The sequence below is a fragment of the Microcaecilia unicolor genome, chromosome 2 (assembly GCF_901765095.1).
Source record: "Microcaecilia unicolor chromosome 2, aMicUni1.1, whole genome shotgun sequence".
Classification (NCBI taxonomy): Eukaryota; Metazoa; Chordata; class Amphibia; order Gymnophiona; family Siphonopidae; genus Microcaecilia; species Microcaecilia unicolor.
Genome location: NC_044032.1, coordinates 343,548,480 through 343,564,569, shown reverse-complemented (window position 1 = coordinate 343,564,569; position 16,090 = coordinate 343,548,480). Strand labels below are relative to the sequence as shown.

The 16,090-nt window shown below is 44.7% G+C and overlaps 1 protein-coding gene across 1 annotated transcript in view; it reads left to right on the top strand.

Moving 5' to 3' along the window:
* Window positions 1-16,090, top strand: part of FBXO10 (F-box protein 10) — a 195,486-nt gene that overhangs the window by 96,649 nt on the left and 82,747 nt on the right. The window contains exon 5 of the mRNA XM_030192457.1: window positions 5,913-5,983. Coding sequence (XP_030048317.1) covers window positions 5,913-5,983 — 71 coding nt within the window. The remainder of the gene's footprint in view (window positions 1-5,912; window positions 5,984-16,090) is intronic.

Genomic DNA, 16,090 nt, shown 5'->3' with positions numbered 1-16,090 from the left:
CAGAAGCTCAAGGATTGCTTAAGGATTTTTTCCAACTTCACCAGGGATGCTCTCCATTTAGGAGGCCTCCCTCCACCAAGACAGCACAGGGGCTGCCACACTGGAGGTGGGACTTCTCTACAACGTCCCTGTAGCCCTCCTCTATATACCTCTCTGTCTCCCTCAGCTCCTCTGTCTGCTACTCTAGCCTCAAGAGAACGGACTTGTTCTCTGAGAGCTAGGAGCTCTTTGCATTGAGCACACACATATAACCTCTCACCAACTGGGAGATAATCATACATGTGACACAGTGCAAAAAAGACTGGATATCACCCCTCTCGCTGCTGGACTGCTGCCTGCATCTTAGTATTATAGAGTTGTTTAATTAAAATTTCTTCTGGTACTAGGGATATTAGATGAATATAAAAAGCCTTAAGATTATATGGTATAATGTGTAATTTATTTGATGCTTGCTTCCCATGGGTGTTGTCTACAGACCTCCGACACAATTGGAGGAATTAAAGACCTGATCGCAGATATTCAAACGTTGGGAAACAAGAGAGAGGTGCTGTTGCTGGGAGATTTCAATCTGCTGGATGTAGATTGGAAGATTCCGTCTGCGGAATCGGAAAGAAGCAGAGAGATCGTGGATGCTTTCCAAAGTGTTTCGCTCAGACAAATGGTGAGGTAATCCACAAGGGAGGGAGCGACGCTGGATCTGGTGTTCACAAATGGGGATAGCGTGTCAAATGTCCGAGTGGGTGCCCACCTGGGTGGCAGTGACCATCAAACGGTTTGGTTTCATATGACAGCTAAAGTGGAGAGCGGCCATTCAAAACTCAAAGTCCTGGATTTCAAGAGTGCTGACTTTAGTAAAATGGGGGAATACCTAAGGAAGGAGATGGTGGGCTGGGAGGAAGTACGAGAAGTGGAAGGACAGTTGTCCAGGCTGAAAGAAGCTATAAATAGGGCCACAAACCTTTATGTAAGGAAAGTAAATAAAAGCAAGAGAAAAAGGAAACCGATATGGTTCTCCAAGCAAGTTGCTGAGAAAATAAAGGCTAAAGAGTTAGCGTTCCAGAAATATAGAAAAACTCAAGAAGAGGAACACGGGGAGGAATACCAGATGAAACTGAAGGAAGCCAAGAGAGAGATACGTTTGGCGAAGGTGCAAGCAGAAGAACAAATGGCTAGAAATGTAAGGAGGGGTGACAAAAGTTTCTTCAGGTATATTATTTATGAACATTTATACCCCACTTTTTTCCACATTAAGCAGACTCAAAGTGGCTTACAATGTACAGGAATCAAATACAATTACATGAGAGAGGGTAAAAGGAACAGGGAAGGAAGTAAAAGGGAAAGGGAAAAGGGTTAGAGAGTCTAAAATGGACTGTGGAAGACCAGATGATGAGACGGATTAGAGTGGCTTGTGCAGCTCTCGGCAAGATAATATTAGTGAAAGGAGAATGACTAAAAAGGGAATTGTGAGACTAAAAGATACAGCAAACCGCTATGTAGATAATGATGAAGAAAAAGCCAACTTGCTAAATGGATACTTTTGTTCTGTTTTCACTGCAGAAAATCCTGGAGAAGGACTACGAGGGACTGGCAAAAGTACATTTGAGAATGGAGTGGATATAGCACCGTTCACGGAAGAGAGCGTGTATGAACAACTTGGAAAGCTAAAGGTGGACAAAGCCATGGGACCGGACGGGATCCACCCCAGAATTCTGAGGGAGCTCAGAGAGGTTCTGGCTGGTCCTCTTAAAGATTTGTTTAATAAATCCTTGGAGACGGGAGAGGTTCCGAGGGATTGGAGAACGGCGGATGTGGTCCCTCTTCACAAAAGTGGTGATAGGGAAGAAGGTGGAAACTACAGGCCGGTAAGCCTCACTTTGGTTATTGGAAAAGTAATGGAAGCGATGCTGAAGGAAAGGATAGTGAATTTCCTGGAAGCCAATAAGTTGCAAGATCCGAGACAACATGGTTTTACCAGAGGAAAATCGTGCCAAACGAATCTCATTGAATTTTTTGATTGAGTAACTGGAGAATTGAATCATCGACATGCTATAGACGTAATCTACTTAGATTTTAGCAAAGCTTTTGACACGGTTCCCCACAGGAGGCTTTTCAATCAACTCGATGGGCTGAAGATAGGTCCCGAAGTGGTGAACTGGATTAGGAACTGGTTGACAGACAGACGACAGAGGGTGGTGGTAAATGGAGTTCGCTCGGAGGAGGGAAAGGTGAGTTAGTGGAGTGCCTCAGGGATCAGTGCTGGGGCCGATTCTGTTCCATATATTTGTGAGTGACATTGCCGAAGGGTTAGAAGGTAAAGTTTGCCTATTTGCGGATGATACTAAGATTTGTAACAGAGTGGACACCCGGGAGGGAGTGGAAAACATGAAAAAGGATCTGAAGAAGCTAGAAGAATGGTCTAAGGTTTGGCAATTAAAATTCAATGCGAAGAAATGCAAAGTGATGCACTTAGGGAGTAGAAACCCACAAGAGACTTATGTGTTAGGTGGTGAGAGTCTGATAGGTACTGAGGGGGAGAGGGATCTTGGGGTGATAGTATCCAAGGATCTGAAGGCGATGAAACAGTGTGACAAGGCGGTGGCCGTAGCGAGAAGGTTGCTAGGCTGTATAGAGAGAGGTGTGACCAGCAGAAGAAAAGAGGTTTTAATGCCCCTGTATAAGTCATTGGTGAGGCCCCACCTGGAGTATTGTGTTCAGTTTTGGAGGCTATATCTTGCTAAGGATGTAAAAAGAATTGAAGCGGTGCAAAGAAAAGCTACGAGAATGGTATGGGATTTGCATTACGTATGAGGAGAGACTTGTGGACCTGAACACGTATACCCTGGAGGAAAGGAGAAATGGGTGATATGATACAGACGTTCAAATATTTGAAAGGTATTAATATGCAAACGAACCTTTTCTGTAGATGGGAAGATGGTAGAACCAGAGGACATGAAATGAGATTGAAGGGGGGCAGACTCAAGAAAAATGTCAGGAAGTATTTTTTGACAGAGAGAGTGGTGGATACTTGGAATGCCCTCCCGCGGGAGGTAGTGGAGATGAAAACGGTAACTGAATTCAAACATGCGTGGGATAAACATAAAGGAATCCTATTCAGAAGGAATGGATCCTCAGAAGCTTACCGAGATTGGGTGGCAGAGCCGGTGGTGGGAGGCGGGGCTGGTGGTTGGGAGGCGGGGTTAGTGCTGGGCAGACTTCTACGGTCTGTGCCGTGAAAATGGCAGATACAAATCAAAGTAAGGTATACACAAAAAGTAGCACATATAAGTTTATCTTGTTGGGAAGACTGGATGGGCCGTGCAGGTCTTTTTCTGCCATCATCTACTATGTTACTATGTAATTTTGACAGGCTTGCCACTCCTAGGAAGATTCAGCACTGTCCCAAGTCTTCCCCATTTGGAGATGATGGCTCTCACAATGGTTTGGTGGAGTCCTAGAGCTTTAGAAATGGCTTTGTAACCCTTTCTTGACTGATATATTCATGATTTTTTTTCTCATCTCTTCTAGGATTTCTTTGATTCTGGCATGGCGTTCTTGTTGAAACGTTTTGGTGACTACTTTACTCTCATGGCAAGGTTCAATTTATAATGAAGTTTAGATTCAACAGGGCTAGCTGCAAAGCCTGGCTGTGTTCAGTATCAATTAGATTTTGTCAATTGATTGATTGAGTAAAGGGTTACTTTTTCATATTTATTTATTTGTTACATTTGTATCCTGCAATTTCCCACATATTTGCAGGCTCAATGTGGCTTACATAGTACCATAATGTCGTTCGCCAATTCTGTTATGAACAAATACAGTAATGTTGTGGTAGAATAAGGTTTGTGTGTGCAGACACATTAGGGAATCATAGAGAGGAAGAGTTATTATATGTCCATTACGAGCTTTGGTTTCATTGTGTTGCAGGGTACTGGCATTTAAGTTGGGTCGGTAGGGTATGCCTTTTTGAACAGGTTAGTTTTTAATAATTTCCGGAAGTTTAGGTGATCATAAGTTGTTTTCATGGCGTTTGGTAATGCGTTCCATAGTTGTGTGCTTATGTAGGAAAAGCTGGATGCATAGGTTGATTTGTATTTGAGTCCTTTGCAGCTTGGGTAGTGGAGATTTAGGTATGTTCGTGTTGATCCTGTTGTGTTTCTGGTTGGTAAGTCTATGGGGTCTGTCATGTATCCCGGGGCTTCGCCTTAGATAATTTTATGAACCAGGGTGCAGATTTTGAAAGCAATACGTTCTTTGATTGGGAGCCAGTGCAATTTGTCTCGGAGGGGTTTGGCGCTTTCGAATCGCGGTTTTCCAAATTTAAGCCTGGCTGCTGTGTTTTGAGCGGTCTGAAGTTTCTTTATAATTTGTTCTTTGCATCCCGCATAAATTCCGTTGCAGTAGTCTACATGGCTTCGTACCATTGATTGTATCAAGTTGCGAAATGTTTCCCTCGGAAAGAATGGTTTCACGCGTTTGAGTTTCCACATTGAGTGGAACATATGAGTAATATAGGTGATGGAAAACTTTGTTCCTTAAAAAAATGATGGAATAATGTAAAAACTGTGTTATTTGTTTACTCAGGTTCTCTTTGTCTAATGTTACATTTTGTTTAATGATCAGAAACCATTCAGTCTGATATATGTGCAATAATAGGGGAAATTGGAGGGGGGAGGGACTTTTCCACATCTGTGTACACAACTCCTGGTGATATACCAGGTCAGTAATAGATCATGGTCGACTGTATCAAAGGCACCTGAGATAACAAACTGTAAAAGAACAATTTATTTACCTAAACATTGCATTCTTAACCTCTCATACTGAGGTAATTAACGGTGTCTCAGAACTATGTAGTTTCCTAAAACAAAATTAAGTAGGATGAAAAATATTAAATTTTTCTAAGTATCTAGATTAATTGCACAGAAAGCTGATTCAATTTGGTGAAAAGATGAATACTAGCAATAGGTCTAAAACTGCTTGTTATAGACAAGTCGAAATATGCAAATTTTGGTACTGGTGTCAGAACTATCTCTCCCATCAATGGCTGGAAATATCTACATTGTTAAACACAATTTACAAAGGAACCAATCCCAGATTGTTGAGGGGGATTCCATAATAACCTAGCTAGATAGCTATCTGAAACACAACTTGACTTAGAGCACCTCTGAAGCAAGGGTCTAATCTCTTCCACCTCTTTAATATAACTAAAGGCACGTACAGCATATCTACAGGAGTTCCTAGTTCTACACCAGAAGACAGCAACTTTACCTGAAAAATATAAGGCAAGATCATTAACACATGATTGCCCCAATGTTCCAGTTGAGGAAGTAAGGTCCTGAAATAATTTAACTGTACTTTTCTGGTCAGGACTGATGTTGCCTATCAGACCTGAATAGTATTGCTTCTTATGATAATATAGTCCACATTATTGCCCTTTAACACTCATTAAGGAGCAAATAATACATATTGTGGCCATAATGCATCTTAATAAATTACCCTCTTTAAGAGCATAACTCTCAAAGTTAGGAGCATTAACCCTTTGAAGACTGGGCCCATTTAAGTTTGTTTCAAAGATGACTAGAAATCTTAGGATTAAAATGAATCCATTCTCTGCCACTGTCAGAGCCTCCCTCTTTCTCCTTTCCCCAGATGTAATTACATTACTTGAAGTTTATTTCTGTCTTGTGACCAAAAATACGAGTGAAACCCATCATCAGCAAAGACAAAGATGCTTGGTGAACGTACTCTGTATTGTGCATTTGGAACCTGCATTGCTTCACTGCTTTTGTGCATTCAGAAGTTCATAAACTCGGATTTTTCATAAAATGACTGCAGTTGTAACACTCTCATTTGATAAGACTGACTGCAATTGTAACCTATTCATCTGAAAGTGTCTTTTTCTGTCTTTAATTTAGTGGGAATCACATCTTTCAAGGGCTCGCTGCCGGCATAGCTGTAAATGAGAATGGACGAGGCCAAATAATAGGTATTAAAACACTTGGAAACACATTTTGAATAATAATTTTATACTTTGGAGTTAGGTTTTCTGTTTATTGTCCCCACCACTTTTACATACATGCACTCACTTTTACCCTGTGTGCCTTCCTTTTTTTTTCTCTTTTGATTCTTCAGTTAATACTGGGTATGACTGCTTGCTTGTGGACCATTTCAGGAAGCAGCATAATTTTGTGCATTTATCTGCCTTCTGTCAGACATTCTTATTTTGTTTATAAGTGTCTCATGTGCCTTATGACTCTGGGCAAGTCACTTAACCCTCCATTGCCCCTGGTACAAAATAAGTACCTGAATATATGTAAACTGCTTTGAATGTAGTTGCAAAAACCTCAGAAAGGCGATATATCAAGTCCCATTTCCCTTCCCTTTCCCCTAGGAAGAAACCCACAAAGTGATCGTTATGTTTTGCTTATATGTTGTACCACTTTTTGAAAACCTGTCCCAGCTATCTATAATTTATTAAGCATACTGTGGAAGACCCACTTGTGCCCAGAGTTCTTCCTTTCATTATTTCACAGAATGATTTTGATTTGCTGCTGCTAAATTCAGGGTGCATAAATGAAGCCTGCTTTAGTAGCATGAGATGGTTTTCTACTGTTCCATTAATATGTAAGAGTACTCATTTGAGGGGACTGTGTAGCAGAGTGCAGTGATGTCTGGGATGACACAGCCTTTCGACTCTAGGCCAATAGTTTAAATGTGAACCAGAGAACCAGTAGTGACCAAAAAGTCTGTTTGACCACTATTGTCACTCTTTGCTAAACCTGTTCTGGATAAATGGATGATTGTTTCCTATGCTGTGAATCCTTCAGGGGGTTGATATTCAGTTGGTGGCTCTCAGCTTTTTGCTGACTGCCACCGGCGTTATCCCTGGATATTCAATGCCAGGCTCTGCTAAGGCATCAGCATTGAATATCCGGTTTTGCGGAGCTAGCTAACACATAGCCGGTTGTTCAATATTCAGCATTTAACCGGCTATTGGTTACTGCATAAAGATAGGACTCAATTTTATGCAGTAAACCTGGCCAGTTGAGTTCTGAATATCAACATTTTAGCTGGCAGACTTCATCCCTGAAATGTCCCCAAAATAGCCGGTTTTCACTTGGGTGCTAACCACTAATTTTCAGCTGCGATAAGTGATTAAGTACCACTTAAAATGATCAGATAGCCCAGAACAGGCAATTTAAGCAGCCAGGAGCCGTTAAATCGCTTTCAATATCGACTCCAGAATTTCTAACATTATTGGTATTGGTAAGTCAAATCTTACAAGCTTTACGTCCAACAAAGAGGACAAGGTAAGTAGGGAAGACATCAAGCAAAACATTTTATTTGTAAACAAAGAGCAAATCCTATATAATAATTCTCACCTCCAACGTTCGGTCCTTGCCTGGACAGTGTCCTCAGGTGGTTTGTCTTTTTTTTGGAGGGCGGCAGTTTCGGGAGCGCGGCACTGTCAGCTGTTTGTTTTTTTTTGTGGGCGGTGGCAGGTTCGGAAGGGCGGCAGCGTGTCTTTGTCTTCTTTGGATTCTGTCAGCATGATGATGTCACTGTGATCTACCGCCGGACTCAGACCACCTCCAGCGGAAGCCACGGTCCCAGGCAAGGACCGAACGTTGGAGGTGAGAATTATTATATAGGATTTGCTCTTTGTTTACAAATAAAATGTTTTGCTTAATGTCTTCCCTACTTTCCTTGTCCTCTTTTTTGGGGTCCTGCAACTTGGATGGGAACACGTGGGAGGGGTTTCTGGAACTCGGACATGGGTGGAAGGGGGGAGAGAGGGGGGATGGCGGAGAGAGGGGGAGGAGGGGGGAAGAAGAGGGGGGGTTCTGCAAACTCTCACAGTCTGTGTATCGCACACATACTCTCACACTCACTCTCTATCACACTCACTCTCTCACGCACACTAATCTGTGTGAAACACACTGTCTCACACTCACACACACTGTATCTGTGTGAAACACACACTCTCTCACACTCACTGTGTCTCACATACACACTCGCACACATTGTCATTCTGACACACACACTATCTCTCACAGATACACTCGCACCCAGTCTCACTCTCACACACAGTCACTCTCACACACACATACACACTACGAGGGAAAACCTTGCTAGCGCCCGCTTCATTTGTGTCAGAAACGGGCCTTTTTTACTAGTAATTAATAAAGTACAGCCCATATTAAGAGGAAGAGTATACATCAGGAAAATCAAAAGGGGGGATATAAAAATTCTCTCCATTAAACAGACCCTAGGTTGCATGGAAATGCTTCTGAAGCAGATGGGAGGAGGTGTTTTTTTTCGCTCTGTGAGTAGATGAGCTTTGGAGCTCTTTGCCGGAGGAGGTGGGAACAGCGGTTAGCATATCTGGATTTGAGAAGGATTTGGACAGGATCCTTGAGGAAAGGTCCATGGTCTGCTATTGAGACAGACATGGGAGGCAGCTGCTTGCCCTAGAATTTGTAGTATGGAGTGTTACCACGGTTTGTGACCTGACTTGGCCACTGTTTGGAAAACAGGATACTGGGCTAGATGGACCATTGGTCTGACCCAGTATGGCTACTCTTATTTTCTTATATAAATTCTATGTAGAACCAAAAACCCACCCCACCATCTAAACAACAGATTAAAAAAATGTTCACAAAAAATTATTCTAACTGTTTGGTTCAAAGAAAATAAACTGATAAGTTATTAAACATGGACAAGGGAATCTAAAGAAATAAGTCTCCCCACCCCCAAAGCTATAACCCTTACTCTGAATACCAGGATTTCCTTCATGTTCAATTGAGTTTCTCTGGCTATGCTGCAGAATATTTTAATCCATTGAGCGCAAGATATCATTTCTTTGTTCTTGAAACAAGCCATCAACACTAATATTTTATCTCCTTTAAAAAAAAATGTTACCAGAATAGTAAACCTGTTAGGAATTTTATCAGTAGAGTATTCCAAGAAAGCGGTCAAATCCAAAATAACAGGATTCCTCTCCTGATTCCTCTCTTGCGTTTTTCTTAAGGAAGTATAATAACATTTAACAAAAACAATACCATATGACTTTGGCAGACATAAAAGATATTTCCTAAATTAGGGCTGCTGAACAGGGGGACAGGGAACAAAATTCCCAGGTCCTAGCCTCCAAGGGGGCAAGCTTCTTCCTACCTGCCTGCTTCTGAGTCTGTCCTCTCTTGCTCCTGCGTGCCACCTAGGACCCAGATGATTGCATTAATGCAGTATCGCGTTAATACAATCATCAGGGTCCCGACACGGACAGGAGCAGGAGAGGACAGACCATGGGAGCAGTCAGGCAGGAAGAGGCTTGCCAGCGCCAGGCCCCTCCCCCCCCCCCCTGGAGGAAGAGATAGAAAGGTAAGGGATGGGCAGGAGGGAGGGAGCGGCGGTGTGAGTGGGGGTGGTGGCACACAGCAGACCGATTCTGACCTGGGCCCGGCTGTGTCTCTAGGCGGTCCTATCCTAAACAGTGTCTCAGCAGAGAGGTAATCCCAAAATTCTGTACAGGTTTTCGAAAGTTAAGTACGGATCACAGATTCGCGTGTAAAATGGTTAAATTGGTGATAATAATTGGCCTTATCAAGTGCTAATTGGCACAAATTACGGGTTATTTGTGTATCTGCTTTGTGCCCTTATTCTATAACCTGCATTCTTAATTCATCTCACACACAACCCCAAAACATTATATTCTCTTGGAAAAGAGATGGATGAGGGGAAATATGATTGAGGTCTTCAAAATCCTGATTGGTGTAGAAGTGAATCCATTTTTTACTCATTCCAAAAGTACAAAGACTAGGGAACACTCAAGGAAATTATATAGAAATACAGTGCAATCCACTTAAGTGCAAGGGTCTGAGACCAAAGAAATACATGCAGTTAACCAGAGCATGCACGTAACGGTTATGACCCATAGAAGCTTGACATCTGATAAACATATGTACAGTACTGTTTATTATATGTACAGTATACAGTCTCCGTTAACTGACGTTATACAGTCTCCGTTAACTGACGTTAGGCTTACTTGAAGTAATCAGTCATAGTCCTCTGTACACGCTTGTGTCTGTGAGTTCCATAGACTACGTCTGCCAGGCGGTAAAAACTGTTATATCACTGACATCCAGTGGCCTCCAGATAGGCCTGCATGGTGTTGAGACTCTCCAGCGCTCTTGCAAAAGTGACAGGAGGTTGTTGAATTTCGTCAGCATGTGCCTCACTGCTCATTTCATCATCTGCTTCATCATCAGCCGTTGTTTCCTGCGAGTAGGCGCATATCTGGACATCAGTGCTGTCGTCAGCTGTTTGTAGATCATAATCAACAGCTATGTAGCGATGAAACTCCTCTTCAGTAACACCGGCTGGGATGTCAATAGCCTGTTCATCTGACGCATTTGCAACAGCTGCATCTGTTTCGCCCCTCTCCACATCCCTAACAAAGCTTGCCCGCTTGTAGCAGTTCACAATGGTTGCCTGTGTAACATGATTCCAGGCTTCTTTCTGCATATGTAGTAAATCCAACAGTGATAGATTACGAGCCAGTTCAACAGCACGTTTATCCTTGCCAGTCTGGTCATCCATAACGCTCATCAGACGATGTAGCACAAGAGCCCGATAATGTCGGGGGGAGGTTGAAAGTTTTTCACCAAAGGTGGCCTCTCATAACCTCCGACCAGTGGGTTCTCCAAATAGTGCGGTGCGGGTACACCCTGAATTTGATCTCCACTCCGCCAAATTGCCCACCGGGAGCTCAATCCTTCAGCTCCCAACACAGGCAGGTACTTGCAGAGGAACTCTCCGCCCTTCTCAGCGCCAATGCAGTCGAGCCCGTGCCACTCGGGCAGGAGGGGCAGGGATTCTATTCCAGGTACTTCCTTGTGGAAAAGAAAACGGGGGGGATGTGCCCCATCCTAGACCTGAGAGGCCTGAACAAATATCTGATTCGAGAAAAGTTCAGGATGCTTTCCTTGGGCACCCTTCTTCCCCTGATTCAGAAAGACGACTGGCTGTGCTCCCTGGATTTAAAGGATGCTTATACTCACGTCCCAATACTGCCAACTCACAGACAGTATCTACGATTCCGTCTGGGAACACGGCACTTCCAGTATTGTGTGCTGCCCTTTGGGCTCATCTCTGCACCACGGGTATTCACAAAGTGCCTGGTAGTGGTTGCGGCGTACCTTCGCAAGCTGGGGGTGCACGTGTTCCCGTATCTCGACGATTGGCTGGTGAAGAGCACCTCGGAGGCAGGAGCTCTTCGGTCCATGCAGTGCACTATTCAACTTCTGGAGCTGCTGGGGTTTGTAATAAATTACCCGAAGTCCCATCTCCAGCCAGTTCAATCTCTCGAATTCATAGGAACTCTGCTGAATTCACAGACGGCTCATGCCTATCTTCCCGAGGTGAGGGCTCAGAACCTTCTGTCTCTCACCTCCCGGGCCAGAACGTCCCAGCAGATCACAGCTCGGCAGATGTTGAGACTCCTGGGCCATAAGGCCTCCACAGTCCATGTGACTCCCATGGCTCATCTTCACATGAGATCAGCTCAATGGACCCTAGCTTCCCAGTGGTGCCAGGCCACCGGGAATCTAGACGATGCCATCCGCCTGCCCATCAGTTGTCGCAATTCGCTGCACTGGTGGACGATTCGGACCAATTTGACCTTGGGATGCCCGTTTCAGATTCCTCAGCCGCAAAAAGTGCTGACGACGGATGCATCTCTCCTGGGGTGGGGGGGCCCATGTCGATGGGCTCCACACCCAAGGGGTGTGGTCCCTCCAGGAAGCAGGTCTTCAAATCAATCTCCTGGAGCTCCGAGCGGTCTGGAACGCGCTGAAGGCTTTCAGGGATCGGCTGTCCTTCCAAATTATCCAAATCCGGACAGACAATCAGGTTGCAATGTACTACATCAACAAGCAGGGGGGCACCGGATCTCGCCCCCTGTGTCAGGAGGCCGTCGGGATGTGGCGCTGGACATGCCAGCACGGCATGCTTCTCCAAGCCACGTACCTGGCAGGCGTAAACAACAGTCTGGCCGACAGGCTGAGCAGACTCATGCAACCGCACGAGTGGTCGCTCCATTCCAGGGTGGTACGCAAGATCTTCCGAGAGTGGGGCACCCCCTCGGTGGACCTTTTCGCCTCCCAGACCAATCACAAGCTGCCTCAGTTCTGTTCCAGACTACAGGCACATGGCAGACTAGCGTCACATGCCTTTCTCCTACATTGGGGGGAGGGCCTCCTGTATGCGTATCCTCCCATACCTTTGGTGGGGAAGACCTTAATGAAACTCAAGCAAGACCGCGGCACCATGATTCTGATCGCGCCCTTTTGGCCCCGTCAGATCTGGTTCCCTCTTCTTCTGGAGTTATCCTCCAAAGAACCGTGGAGATTGGAGTGTTTTCCAACCCTCATCTCGCAGAACGAGGGGGCATTTCTGCACCCCAACCTTTAGTCTCTGGCTCTCACGGCCTGGATGTTGAGGGTGTAGATTTTGCTACCTTGGGTCTGTCCGAGGGTGTCTTCCGCGTCTTGCTTGCTTCCAGGAAGGATTCCACTAAGAAGAGTTACTTTTTTAAGTGGAGGAGGTTTGTCGTCTGGTGTGAGGGCAAGGCCCTAGAACCTCGCTCTTGTCCTGCACAGACCCTGCTTGAATACCTTCTACACTTATCGGAGTCTGGTCTCAAGACCAACTCAGTAAGGAACCACCTTAGTGCAATTAGTGCTTACCATCATTGTGTAGAGGGTAAGCCCGTCTCTGGACAGCCTTTAGTCGTTCGATTCATGAGAGGTTTGCTTTTGTCAGAGCCCCCTGTCAAGCCTCCCGCAGTGTCATGGGATCTCAACGTCGTCCTCACCCAGCAGATGAAACCTCCTTTTGAGCCACTGAATTCCTGCCATCTGAAGTACTTGACCTGGAAGGTCATTTTCTTGGTAGCGGTTACTTCAGCTCGTAGAGTCAGTGAGCTTCAAGCCCTGGTAGCTCATGCTCCTTATACAAAATTCCGTCATAACAGAGTAGTCCTCCGCACTCACCCTAAGTTCCTGCCAAAGGTGGTGTCGGAGTTCCATCTGAACCAGTCAATTGTCTTGCCAACATTCTTTCCCAGACCGCATACCCGCCCTGCTGAACGTCAGTTGCACACATTGGACTGCAAGCAAGCGTTGTCCTAATGCGGACGTCTGAATTCCCTGCTGTATGTCCTTTCTAAAATAAGATTCCACACATGTTGAATCTGGTAGAGATAAGATTGCAGAACCTTTTGTGTAAATTAGTACTGTACAGCTCAAGGTAATTTACAAGTACATAAGTAATGCCACACTGGGAAAAGACCAAGGGTCCATCGAGCCCAGCATCCTGTCCACGACAGCGGCCAGTCCAGGCCAAGGACACCTGGCGAGCTTCCCAAACGTACAAACATTCTATACATGTTATTCCTGGAATTGTGGATTTTTCCCAAGTCCATTTAGTAGTGGTTTATGGACTTGTTCTTTAGGAAACCGTCTAACCCCTTTTTAAACTCTGCCAAGCTAACCGCCTTCACCACGTTCTCTGGCAACGAATTCTAGAGTTTAATTATGCGTTGGGTGAAGAAAAAGTTTCTCCGATTTGTTTTAAATTTACTACACTGTAGTTTCATCGCATGTCCCCTAGTCCTAGTATTTTTGGAAAGCGTGAACAGACGCTTCACATCCACCTGTTCCACTCCACTCATTATTTTATATGCCTCTATCATGTCTCCCCTCAGCCGTCTCTTCTCCAAGCTGAAAAGCCCTAGCCTCCTTAGTCTATCTTCATAGGGAAGTCGTCCCATCCCCGCTATCATTTTAGTCGCCCTTCGCTGCACCTTTTCCAATTCCACTATATCTTTCTTGAGATGCGGCGACCAGAATTGAACACAATTCTCAAGGTGCGGTCGCACCATGGAGCGATACAACGGCATTATAACATCCTCACACCTATTTTCCATACCTTTCCTAATAATACCCAACATTCTATTCGCTTTCCTAGCCGCAGCAGCACACTGAGCAGAAGGTTTCAGTGTATTATCGACGACGAAACCCAGATCCCTTTCTTGGTCCGTAACTCCTAACATGGAACCTTGCATGACGTAGCTATAATTCGGGTTCTTTTTTTCCCACATGCATCACCTTGCACTTGCTCACATTAAACTTCATCTGCCATTTAGCCTCCCAGTCTCGTAAGGTCCTTCTGTAATTTTTCACGATCCTGTCGCGAGTTAATGACTTTGAATAACTTTGTGTCATCAGCAAATTTAATTACCTCGCTAGTTACTCCCATCTCTAAATCATTTATAAATATATTAAAAAGCAGCGGTCCTAGCACAGACCCCTGAGGAACCCCACTAACTACCCCTCTCCATTGTGAATACTGCCCATTTAACCCCAATCTCTGTTTCCTATCCTTCAACCGGTTTTTAATCCACAATAGGACATTTCCTCCTATCCCATGACCCTCCGATTTCCTCTGTAACCTTTCATGAGGTACCTTGTCAAACGCCTTTTGAAAATCCAGATACACATTATCAACCGGCTCCCCTTTGTCCACGTTTGTTTACTCCTTCAAAGAATTGAAGTAAATTGGTCAGGCAAGATTTCCCCTGACCAAGTAGTTAGACAAGCTATTTTCCTGCCCAAGTCATGCCCAGTGCTGGCTTAACTGTTGGACCAGGTGAGACTCAGACCCAGGGTGCTGGCGATTAAGGGTGCCAAAATACCCCCCCAGCCTCTGACCTCACCTTGTGTACAGGTTAAGCTTTTTCTTGCCTCCTCCATCTCCTAGTCTGGTCTCTCCCCTTCTCTTTCCCTCCCCCCCCCCCCCCTCTTCGGTACTGCTTTCTCACCTTTCTCACTCCCCTGTGGTCCTCGAAAAGTTTATGTAAGTCACTAGCAGCAGCTGCATGACAGGCTGCCTTCAGCAAGTCCCTGGGTCTTCCCTGTGCCGCATCCTGCCTCCTCTGATACAGTTTTCTGTGGGCAGGACATGGCAGAAGGAAGACTCGGGCTGGCTGAAGGCAGCGTGTAGTACTGTTGTTGCTGCCACTTGCAACCAACATAGAGTACCATGGGGGAGTGAAGGAGGTGAGGAAGAAAGAGAGATTGGACTGGGGGGTGGGGAGGAAGAGATGCTGGCTCAGTGAGGAAGAGGTGCCAAATCTGCGGGGAAGGAGGGGGGATAAGCTGGAAGTGATACAATAGGGGGAGGCCTCCAAAGCAAATTGGAACAGGGTGCCACTACATCTTGAGCCAGGTCTGGGCATACCCAAGGCAATAGAAAGTGAAGTAACTTGCTCAAGTGCACAAGGCTTCCCCAATTTTGAGTCTGCTGCTCTAACCACTAGGCTACTCATGCATTCAGTAGGGCTTCTTCATTCTTTTAAGCTTTGTCTTTTTTATGTCATTCTTTCCCTCTTTTGAATCATTTTCTCTCCACAAGAAAAATTGTGGAGCACAAAGTGTCAGGAATGAGGCTGAAAGGTTTTTTTTTCTTCTTCATTCTCTAAAGCACATGAGATTTTTTTTTAAATACCAAGGAAAAGTTCTCTCTGTTGTTCCTGAATTAACATTTTATCGTGTTGTCATGGTGCTCTCTTTTGTTCTTTAAAAGGCAAAGTCATCATTAGCCAGGCTGCTTCCCTATAGTGTGGAACAATATATTACATTATCCTGGATGAGCCATTTACACTGTACCTCAAACTTTGATCAATAAGAGCAGAACTAATTAGTGTATTCTTGATAATGATGGTTCAGAAAACATTGTTGTCTTGCCATAGATTTTTGAACCCCAGGCTAGTGCCATCTAAGGACTTAGGGGCAGATGCAGCAACCAAACGTAAAAAAATCAAAATCGTTAAAGTCCCTAACGATTTTTAAAAAACGAAGAATGCACCAAAAAAAAAAGTCACACATGCTCAGATCGGTACTCAAACATACAATGTATCAAAGAATCACAATACACATCGGTAATCGGCCCCTAAGTCATGCGCAGAGCAGCCAAGCGTTTTGCTGGCTGCTCTGCGCATGCTGCAAACGTAAAAACAAACAACAAAAAAAAA